At 40.3% G+C, this 12035-nt stretch overlaps 1 protein-coding gene across 2 annotated transcripts in view; it reads right to left on the bottom strand.

The window, feature by feature from the left end:
* Positions 1 to 12035, bottom strand: part of LOC124551026 (caspase-1-like) — a 134194-nt gene that overhangs the window by 61847 nt on the left and 60312 nt on the right. For both annotated transcript variants that reach the window (XM_047125878.1, XM_047125887.1), the window contains one exon: positions 8202 to 8515. In XM_047125878.1, the coding sequence (XP_046981834.1) occupies positions 8202 to 8515 (314 nt within the window). The remainder of the gene's footprint in view (positions 1 to 8201; positions 8516 to 12035) is intronic.

Here is a 12035-nt window from a genome sequence, read left to right as displayed (position 1 = left end):
TGCCGCAGAATAGTGCACTTCTTTCTGCACAAGAGTCAAGGAAGTGCATTCCACATGCAGATTTGATTTCTGCCTAGTATTAACTGAGTGAAAGCTGCTAACTCTTGGGAATAAGCTAATATTGCTAACAACAAACGACATTAACGAAAATATATACTTTGAGGGCAATGTCAGAATTCCCACACTATTGAATAGGGGTCGACAAGAGGTTCTCGAACACATATAGCTCGAACAGCCCGTTTTGGAGCAAAAAATACCCTTTTTGAGTCAGAAGAATTACCCCAAAAAATAATGCCATATGACATAAGCATATGAAAATATGCGAAGTAGACTACTTTTCGTGTTGAACTGTCACTTATTTCAGATATTGTTCTAATGGTAAATAAAGCAGCATTTAGTTTCTGAACAAGATCCCGAACATGGGCTTTCCACAACAGCTTACTATCTATCCGAACGCCGAGGAACTTGAACTGTTCCGTCTCGCTTATAATATGCCCATTCTGTCTGATCAAAATATCAGTTCTTGTTGAATTGTGAGTTAGAAACTGTAAAAACTGAGTCTTACTGTGATTTAGCGTCAAATTATTTTCCACAAGCCACGAACTTATTTCATGAAATACATTATTTGATAATGTTTCAGTATTACACACAAGATCCATCACTACCAAGCTGGTGTCATCAGCAATATTTTTGAATCACCTGTAATACTAGAAGGCATATCATTTATACAAATAAGAAACAGGAGTGGCCCCAGCACTGACCCTTGGGGAACGCCCCACTTAACAGTGCCCCATTGGGACTGAACATCACTACCACTCTCAATATTGCGGAAAATTACGTTCTGCTTTCTGTTCTTAAAGTAAGAGGCGAACCAATTGTAAGCTACTCCCCTTACTCTATAATGGTCCAACTTCTGCAGTAATATCTTATGGTCAACACAGTCAAAAGCCTTCATTAAATTAAAAAAAAAACACCTAGTGTTCCCAACCTTTTATTTAGTCCGTCCAAAACCTCACAGAGAAAAGAGAATATAGCATTTTCAGTTGTTAAACCATTTCTAAAACCAAACTGCACATTTGACACCAAATTATGTGAATTTAAATGCTCCACTAACCTTGTATATACAACCCTCTCGATAACTTTAACAAACACCGATGGCATAGAAATAGGTATATAATTGTCAACATTATCCCTGCCACCCTTTTTATAAAGTGGCTTCACTATCGAGTACTGTAATCGGTCAGGAAACCGACCACTCCTAAAGGAAAAGTTACAGATATGGCTAAGTACTGGGCTAATATACATAGGACAATACTTCAGTATTCTGATAGATACCCCGTCATATCCATGAGAGTTCTTGGTCTTTATTTGTTTTAATTATTAACTCAATCTCCTTCTTGTCAGTATCATGGAGGAGCATTTCAGGTAACAGTCTCGGAACACTTTTATCTACGAGCGCTATATGATTCCCTGTTGGGACTAGGTATAACAGCTGCGGATACGCCATACATTCATATAATACGGCCAAATGGCTCAAGTAATTCGTTGTGTACATATTGAGTATTCAGAAGACACAGTAGTGGAATCATTTGCTGACTTCAATCTGTTGTATGGGATATCAGCTGATGAAATTACACAACACGTTTGTGACAAGTTGCAAGGAGATGGTCTAAAAGTGGAGTACTGCTATGGAGAAGGATATTATAATACTGTGACTGTAGCTGGACACATTATTGGTGTTCAGAGATGTATTTAGGATGTAAATCTCTAAGCAGTGTTTGTTTCATGTTCAGTCACTCACTCAATCTTGCTGGAGTATATGCAGCTACTGTTGGCGCAAAATCGGGGAGATTTTTTGGCTCATTTTTCTCAAGCTGTACACGTAGTTGTGATTTTCCTAAACACCACGTTCCAGTTAATGTGAAGCTATTCTGTGACACAAAATGGAGTTAAAAGTATGAATCTCTACATGTGCACGCTGATCGATCACGAAAGCAGCTGAGAGACAAATGGAGACACACAGTATGTCTGATATTTCAACAGAAAGAAGAACCGGAAGACTAAAGAAAATGTCTGGTGAGAAAAGTATCAACTCTAGCTTAAATTTAGTTCAGGAATCTCGTTGGTAATAGCTTGAGGCAGTAGATAAACTAACACCAGAATTTTAAAAAATACGTTACAAATGAATATACTTCACGAGCTATTTGATTTCGTTCAAATTCAAATACTATTCGATGCAGAAAAAGATTAATTCATTGTTCAAAACATTCGCGATTTGTGTGACAAACATTCCGAATTGAATGCTTCAACTATGATTGCTGAAGTACATTGTATTAGACACCACATTCCTTTATTTTAAGACATTCATCTTGAAGAGAATATTTTTGCATGAATAACTTTAGAATTATTAAGCTGGATAATTAAGTGGAAGATGCAAAAGAGTTAAAAAACATTTTTGTAGCACTAACAATTTTTTTAGCAATCACTGTTACATATGCTACTTGTGAAGAAGTTTTTCCAAATTAAGATAGACTATGATCAAAGAATAGTTGAGTAACCTTGCAATTTTATCAACTGAAAGAAAGATAAATGTAATTTTCAACCATGTAATAGAACAACTTGCAAAAAACAATATCCAGAAGATTTAAAATAAACGCCTTAAGAACAAAAATTGGCAGGAAGTACGCAAAACCTATTGTATCTTCATCTAGTGACAGATATCCACTCAATGCGTACTGTTTATTTTTTTCTATTTCCCTATTTTGGTAGAACTCTATTGGTACCTATAAACTATTGCAATTTCGAAGTACACATTTATGAATTTAGAGAATTCGTCTGTAGTACCACATTTCGAAAACCTCTATCCTTTTCTTGTCTGAACTCTTTATCGTCCATGTTCCACTTCCATGCATGTCTACACTCCATACAAATACTTTCAGAAAGGTCATCCTGACACTTAAATCTGTACTCGACGTTAACAAATTTCTTTTCTTCAGAAACGCTTTCTTGTCATTGGCAGTCTACATTTTACATCCCCATCGTCAGTTATTTGCTCCCCAAGTAGCAATACTCATTTATTACTTTAAGCATCTTATTTCCTAATCTAGTTCCCTCAGCATCACCTGATTTAATTCGACTACATTCCATTATCCTCGTTTTGTTTATGTTCGTCTTATATCCTCCTTTCAGGACACTGTCCATTGCGTTCGACTGCTCTTCCAGGTACTTTGCTGCCTCTAATAGAATTACAATGTCATCGGCAAACCACAAAGTTTTTATTTCTTCTTCATGGATTTTAATTCCTGCTCCAAATTTTTCTTTTGTTTCCTTTACTGCATGCTCAATACACAGATTGAATAGCATCGTGGATAGGCTACAACCCTGTCTCACTACCTTCCCAATCACTGCTTCCCTTTCATGCACCTCGACTCTTATAACTGGCATCTGGTTTCTGGACAAATTGTAAATAGCCTTTCGCTCGCTGTATTTGACACCTACCACCTTCAGAATTTGAAAAAGAATAGTCCAGTCAACACTGTTAAAAGCTTTCTTTAGGTCTACAAATGCTAGAAACGTAGGTTCACCTATCCTTAATCTATCTTCTAAGATAAGTCGTAGGGTCAGTATTGCCTCACGTGTTCCAATATTTCTACGGAATCCAAACTGATCTCCCACGAGGTCCGCTTCTGACAGTTTTTCCATTCGTCTGTAAATAATTCGCGTTAGTATTTTGCAGCTGTGACTTATTAAACTGATAGTTCAGTAATCTTCACACCTGTCAACTCCTGTTTTCTTTGGGATTAGAATCATTATATTCTTCTTGAAGTCTGGGGGTATTTCGCCTGTCTCATACATCTTGCTCAACAGATGGTGGAGTTTTGTCATGGCTGGCTCACCTAAGGTTACCAGTGGTCCTAATGGAATGGTGTCTACCTTTGAGGTCCTGTTTCGACTCAGGTCTTTCAGTGCTCTGACCAACTCGTCACGCAGTATCGTATCTCCCATTTCATCTTCACCTACATCCCCTTCCATTTCCATAATATTGCCCTCCAGTACACCGCCCTTTTCCAGACCTCCTTCCACCTTCCTGCTTTCCCTTCTTTGCTTAGAACTGGTTTTCCATCTGAACTCTTTATATTCATACAAGTGGTTCTCTTTTCTCCAAAGGTCTCTTTAATTTTCCTGTAGGCAGTATCTATCTTACCCCTAGTAATATAGCCGGCCGGGGTGGCCGGGTGGTTCTAGGCGCTACAGGCTGGAACCGCGCGACCGCTACGGTCGCTGGTTCGAATCCTGCCTCGGGCATGGGTGTGTGTGATGTCCTTAGGTTAGTTAGGTTTAATTAGTTCTAGGTTCTAGGGGACTGATGACCTCAGAAATTAAGTCCCATAGTGCTCAGAGCCATTTGAACCATTTTGAACCTAGTGATATATGCCTCTACATCCTCACATTTGTCCTCTATCCGTACCTGCTTAGCCATTTTGCACTTCCTGTCGCTCTCATTTTTGAGTTGTTTGTATTCCTTTTTGTCTGCTTCATTTACTGCCTTTTTTATATTTTCTCCTTTTATCAATTAAATTCAGTATCTCGTGTGTTACCCAAGGATTTCTACGAGCCCTCGTATTTTACCTATTTGATCCTCTGCTGCGTTCACTATTTCATCTCTCAGAGCTATCCATTCTTCTTCTATTGTATTTCTTTCCCCGTTCTTGTCAATTGTACCCCAATGCTCTCCCTGAACCTCTCTACAATCTGTGGTTGTTTTCATGTAATTATCCGAATTTACACCTTCCTTATGGTTAAACCACGGTCCCTAATAAATTAATAACAACAATATATTTTATTCATAAACCAATAACGTAGCTTACCCTTAAAAAGTAAAACGTAGAACAGAAAAATCAGAATGATTGAGAAGAAACTGCAAAAAATGGAATGATTAGGTTGGATTACTTGCATTGAGAGTCACTTTGGAATAGTTCAGCTTCCTGGAGCAAGCCTTTCTGTTCGATGAATTATCGGAGACTTGCACGTCGATGAAGATAAGACGTAATGATTAGCATTACCGTACAGGGTTTTTCAGTATTATGTCACCTGTTACACTGTTTATTCTTACGAAATTCTGTATGTTATATTACATGTGTTTCTGGAGAAGGGGGGAGCTGGAGGGGGGCACAAATTAAGTGAAGTGTCGAACCCCGGGCCCCGAGGAGGGGCGCCAGTGAGTGTTGTGCACTGGGCGCCAATTGGGGTGGATGGGGGGGTGGGGGGCACGGTGCGCCAATAAAATGTCGTGCCACCAGCGCCTGTTACTTTCGCTAGCCACTGTCTGGTACGGTGTGTATTACGTGTAGCGCTTTGTGTCTTAGGTCCACATGGTATTTTAAGAAATCAATAACTGTCACGAGCGATGTTTTGTGAAAATGAGAAAAAACTGTTAGAATAAAAGCAGTCTTTGATCCGCATGTGTTGATTTGTTAATCTTCGTCCATTAGAGACCTTTCCTGAATCGGGTAGAACATGATCCTACCATCAATGAAAGTTTGTGATATCTTTCCCTATGCAGACCGCGGATTAGGAGGGGGATAAGAATCTTATCTACCGAGTAGGTAATAGACAAGCTTCCACCGTGTAATCATCGACATTCGCTTGCAGTTGCTTTCCCTTTGTCTGAACTGTTTGATGCCCATGTTTCTTCTCTAGAACATGTTACACTCCCAATAAAATACTTTCGGCGAACCCTTGCAAGCATTTAAATTTATATTCAGTGTAAAGAAATTTTCAGAAATGCCTTCCTTGCTATTATCAGTCTACATATTATATTCTATGTCTTTCGGCATCAACAGTTACTTTGCTGCTCAAATAGTTAAACTCATCTACCACTTTGAATGTCATATTTACTTATCTGGTTCCTTCGTCAACGTCTGATGTAATTCGGTAAATTCCACTACCTCCTAATGTGAAACTCCCTGGCACATTAAAACTGTGTGTCGTACCGAGACCCGAACTCGGGACCTTTGCCTTTCGCGGGCAAGTGTTCTACTTACACTTGCCCGCGAAAGGCAAAGGTCCCGAGTTCGAGCCTCGGTCTGGCACACAGATTTAATCTGCCAGGAAGTTTCATATCAGCGCACACTCCGCTGCAGAGTGAAAATCTCATTCTGGAACCTTCTAATGTCCTTTCAAGTTACTATCCATTCCCTTAATCTGAACTTCCAAGTCGCTTATCGTCTCTCTGAACTTCAATTCCCGTTCCACAGTTCTCCTTTGTGTTCTTTACTGCCTGTTCGTTGAACAGATTGAATAACATGGGGTATAGGCTACAATCTTGGCCTCTTCTTTCTCAGAAACTGCTCACCCTTCATGCACTTCGACTCTTACAATTGCAGTCTGATTTCAAATGGTTCAAATGGCTCTGAGCACTATGGGACTTAATTTCTGAGGTCATCAGTTGCTTAGAACTTAGAACTAGTTAAACCTTGCTAACCTAAGGACATCACACACATCCATGCCCGAGGCAGGATTCGAACCTGCAACCGTAGCGGTCGCTCGGTTCCAGACTGCAGCGCCCAGAACCGCACGGCCACTCCGGCCGGCCGCAGTCTGAGTTCTGTAGATGTTGTAGACAGCCTTATGCTCCCTGTAATTTATCCCTTCAGAAATTCAAAGAGTGTAGTCCAGTAACCATTGTCAAAAGGTTTCTCTAAATCTAAAAATTCTGTAAACGTTCACTTTCTTTAACACGTCTTCTAAGATAAGTGGTAGGGTCTGTACTGTCTCGTGCTTTCCTACATTTCTCCGGAATCAAAACTGATCTTCTTTGATACTGGATTCTATTTCTTCCTCCTTCTGTAAATAATTCGTGCCATTATATTGCCACCACAATTATTATACTGATGTTTTCGTAATATTCACACCTGTCACCAGTTGCCTTCTTTGGAATTGGATTTATTACATTTCTCATGAAGTCTGAGCGTATTTCACCTTTCTCAAATATCTTGCATGAAAGTTGAAAGAGTTTTGACATGGTTAGCTGACCCAGAGGATCTCAGTAATTCTGAGGGAATGTCCTTAACTCCAAGAGCCTTCTTTCGAACCTAGGTCTTTCAATGCTGTGTCAAATTCTTCTCGTAGTATCATAGCTCCCATCTCATCTTCCCTACTTCCTCTTTCTGTTCTACAATATTGCCTTCAGGTTCGTTGCCTTGTATATTCTTCCACATTTCAGCCTTCTTTGTTTAATATTGCCTCACCTAGTTATTCATGCTTCTACAGCGTTCATTTCTCCTGTAACCATTCCTTTTTTACCATTAAGCACCTGACAATCTCACATTTACTTTTGCTGTTTCTTTGCTGTAGTTTTATATTTTTTCCTGTCATAGATTAAATTCAATATCTCGAGTGTTACCTACGGACTTCTATAGCCCCCTGTGTTTTGGGTTACTTGATCCTCCGCTGCCTCCAGTATTCCATCTCTGACAGCTACGCATTTGTCTTCTATTGCATTCCTTTCCACGTTTCAGTCAATCGTTGTCTAGCGCTCCCTTTGAAACACTCAACGAAATCAGGTTTCTTTTTTCAGTTTGTACATGTCCCGCCTCTTTAATTTTGGAACGTCCTGCAGTTTCTCTAGTTTTAATCTTCAGTTCATAGCTAATATATTATGGTCGTAGTTCACATATTCACCTGGATATGTTTTGCAGTTTAAAATCCAGTTTTAAAATATTTATTTACTGTTATGTAAATAAATTTTCATTGTTTCCAAGCCTCTTCCATGTATACAACTTCCTTTCATGATTCTTAAACGAAGTGTTAGCAGCGACTAAAAAGTGCTTTATGCGAAATTCTTCTCCTATTATTGGATCATTTCTTCCTCCCCCTTAGCTAGTATGTTGTCAAAAATCAATTTTTTTGTGAACCTACTGACAAATTCCTCATCATATCCAGTTTTCGCATCTATGACCAGTGAGCACAGCTAACGAGAACGTAATGATGAATTACCCAAGTCTTTCGGAAACTGCTACAAGAAATATGTTGATCCTTGTATGCAGATTTTTGTTACTTTACAGCGATCAAACGTTTCAAGGCAATTAACGAACTAACGCGACAGCCACATTATAGTACCATACGCTAGGTGATGCCGAGCATAGATTTAGATTAGAAGGAGATTCGTTGATCTGTGGGGCAAAGAGACATTTACTTACCCCCTCTGAGTTCGTTATTTATTTGGTAATAACACAGATCGTCGAAACAGCGGACATCGAAGCCAAGGTCTTCGAAAGTGTGGCGGAGTGCGTCTCTGTCGATCTGTGTACCCTTCCTATCCGGAAGTTGGTGTAGCTCGTCGTCGTATGCCCTAGAGTCGAAGTTCTCATGGCTGAAGATCATGGCCACACCGCGTTTCTGTCTGCACATGGAATACTCCTCACCGTCGCGGGACACACCAGGGTTTGGCAGAATGTTGGCGGAAGATGTCGGTGTCGGTGTAGGTGTAGGTTTCGGCATCGACTGAGTTTTTCTGAAAACAAAACGAGCATTAAATGGTGCTTATCTCTACATATAGTAGCTTTCAGAGTGCACCAACATCCTGGACTCCCTTCAGCCACACAGTTCACATCTGAATCAAGTGAACGCGACCCTCTGTACCAGCCAAGAAGTTCTGAGGCTATACAGGGTTGAACAAAGTGCTGTACATCCGTGGGCTACCATTTCACAGTTGACGCAGGGCTAATCTGTCACTGGGAAGATGAGTGTCTCGATGTGGGCGACATGTTATTGTTAATGAAGTATTCTATTTGAACCCGGCATATTGATAATATCGTCCCATTTGTGGAGCCTAATGGAGTCGTGGAAGTTTGCGCAATCTAAATAAGGTTTTCGTTTTTACCGATTGAGCTACAGATTCCTAAAGCCGGACAACTGGGAGTAGAGCTCTCACGCTGAGAGTTCCGTACAAACTTAATTATGTATACAGATAAAATTATTATAATTTCTTGTGGCTCAATGGTGTGATGCAAGTCTTTATATTGGAGACCACTTCAGTGACTTGCGTGTCCCTAACCTTCCCCAGTTATCCAACTGTGAAAAAAGGACCTACAGTTTAACGTGTAATCTGAACCACATGCTGTTTCTTGCGACTGCTCACATCGTTGGGAGATGAGGGATGGGTTAAAACAATGACTGAAAAGTCCGTGGTCCGACCGAGATTCGATTCAGCTACCATTCAGTTTCCAGACACGCACCTTAAAGCTAGACCACACGGACTGTCGTATATGCAGGTTGATTCAGCCACCCCCACCAGCATCGTTTTATGCAACCCCACATGACAGAACAATGTTGTTGACCAGTTCGCTTTTAGATGTGAAGCACATTGTCAAATGTCACAGAATAATTGGTGAAGTATACGAAGATATCTTAGACCAAGTGTACAAATATTGTTTATGAAACTGCTTTTGCACGTTAACAATATTAATCTTTTCATTGCCATATATACCAGAAATGTGTTACTTCCATACCTTCCATTTTCAGACCTCGTCTTAGTTTCGTTGTTTTCGGTGGTGAGACACACAATGTAAGAGAACAGTTCTGTACCATTTAAGTAAGATTAAGTATTATAAACAGAATAACCTTACCATTATTTCTGATGGTGGTATACACCGCATAAACAACTTTTCGGAATCATTTACGGAACATTAAGTATTATAAACGTAATAAATTGACAGATACATCCAAAACCCGAATGACTATACCGCTAATTACACAAAGGAAGACGGGAGACACATTCATAGGTATGGCAGACTTAAACTGTATCTTGGTCCAAGAATATCTTGTAACTCTGACCAACCCTCGTGTTTTTTATAGTTCAAATGGCTCTGAGTACTATGGGACTTAACATCTGACATCATCAGTCCCATAGAACTTAGAATTACTAAAATCTAACTAACCTAAGGACATCACACACATCCATGCCCGAGGCAGGATTCGAACCTGTCGCCTATCTGGATACCGTTCGTGATACAAACCTAGTGTGTATTGTGTAATACGATATCGTTAGGGGCAACAGAATCAACCTAGATAAGTTATTCATTTATAGGTTTTTATGAGTGCGTTTACGAGTATCAAAATATGTTGTTAAATGTGTCGTGTCTGTTCTACCAGACAAGTCCGACAGAACAGCCATCACATGTATAATAGTAAATATGTATATCTATGGTAATGATAATTTCAGTGGTGTTGCACACTACGTCCGAACACCTGCGCGGAAATCAGGAAAAGCTGTGCGCAGTGAAGATAATGGATGGTGGACGCTACATGTGCAGTGTGTGACAAGTTGGGACTTTGGCTTGCATGGGAAGCATGTGAGGATAGCTGAAGTGGTTAAGGTGCTCACTAGCGTAAAACAAGAAATTTTGGTTAGACTTCTGGTCCGGCATAAAGTTTAGCTTTTTGCCACTGAATTTAACTCAGTGCCCAATTGCGGCTGAGATCCGTATTTATGTCGAATCAGTCAAAATACGTGACATATGTGACTGTCTTTTTATTGCATTAACTTAGAAGCCTGACAAAAATTTTAGACCGATACCGCTACCCGTTCACGATGAAGAGGGAACTTAACAGACGGACGAACAAACAAGTGGGCAACAGATGGAAGAAAAACTTTTACGTGTGATATAATTACAAATTAACAATTTGCGGATTTTTTCTTTACTTGAACTGTGAAACTTCGCTTTTTATCATAGTACACGATATGTGTCCATAGGAAGTACCCTACAGATTCTGATAAGTGAGTTTGCGAGTATCGAAATATGTGCCATTAATGGGTGTATCTTTTGATCGCATTGACTTAGAAGCTTAAACGTTACACACAGCCAAGGGAACGTAGAGCTCAGTTCTAGAGTAAAAGGTGTCTTAACAGTATGACAGACAGAAAAACAAGCAGACAAACTGACAAAAAAGTGATCCTAAAAGGGTTCTGTTTTTTAAGATTGAGATCAGAATCCTGAAGATTAGAGTATGTTGAGATAAAAAGTAATTCTCCGATCATGCTCACAGAACCACATTAACGTAGCGGCCACCGTATCAACTTTTACTAAATGGCGCCATTCGGATGGAATTTGGTGGATCATGAAGTTATGTCACTGTTCTTACAGGAGTTGTCAGTTTCCCAAACATTCGAGCTGTTACTTCTATTTAAAGTAGTTCTTCATCTGGTCTTGCAAGGCTGAGTGCATCCAGTTTCAATCTTCCCAGTTAGGAAAAACCCTTGTACTACTGTCAAATGAAACCAGATACACTGCATAACAGAAAGAGACGATGACCACTTTTTTTCCCTTACTCTACACCTTCAGATGCAGACATACTTATTCTATGCGCCAGATTCAATCGAGTGCCACTTACTTGATGAGAAGAGGTCTTATCTTAAGCGCTGGACCAAATATCAGCTCTTGATGAGGTGAGAAGGGTACAGTAGTTCGCTTTGTTGCAGAATCTACACTGACGAGCAAAAACGTTATGGCTACTGTCCACAACGACACTAAATGCTACATGTTGGTGTTGCGGGCACGTCACATGGCAAGGTAATCACACAGGGCGAAAATTAATAAAGCCGACAAACTGTAGGGACGGATTCCAGACTGCAAATGGAGGAAGAAAGGCCCTATGAACGTGTGTCCGGAAACGCATCTTTGCTGCAGTAGATGGCGCTGAAGAATGAAAGTTTCTCAGAGTACATGCCGTGTGTTCCTTGTGTGTTGACTGACGCAGCCACCTGTAAGATGCAAAATGGTCTAGTATCCGTGTCGGAAACAAGCCGAGAGTGTGTTTGTTGACGGCCAAGCGTTTAGAAACAGTCGAGAGGCAGCACGGCTGTGCCAAATTAAGTGCCCACACAGACACCAGCCACATCACATAACATTTCAAGCCTTTTCTGGGCGTTTGTGAGCTCGCGGGTCGTTTCAGACAGACGAACGTGCAGGAGGCGGCGGACTGAACGTACATGAAATTTAGAGAATCGGCTTCTACAGGATACAGAGGAGGCG

This window comes from Schistocerca americana, chromosome 1 (genome assembly GCF_021461395.2).
Source record: "Schistocerca americana isolate TAMUIC-IGC-003095 chromosome 1, iqSchAmer2.1, whole genome shotgun sequence".
NCBI lineage: Eukaryota > Metazoa > Arthropoda > Insecta > Orthoptera > Acrididae > Schistocerca > Schistocerca americana.
This window is presented reverse-complemented; position numbering and strand designations above follow the sequence as displayed.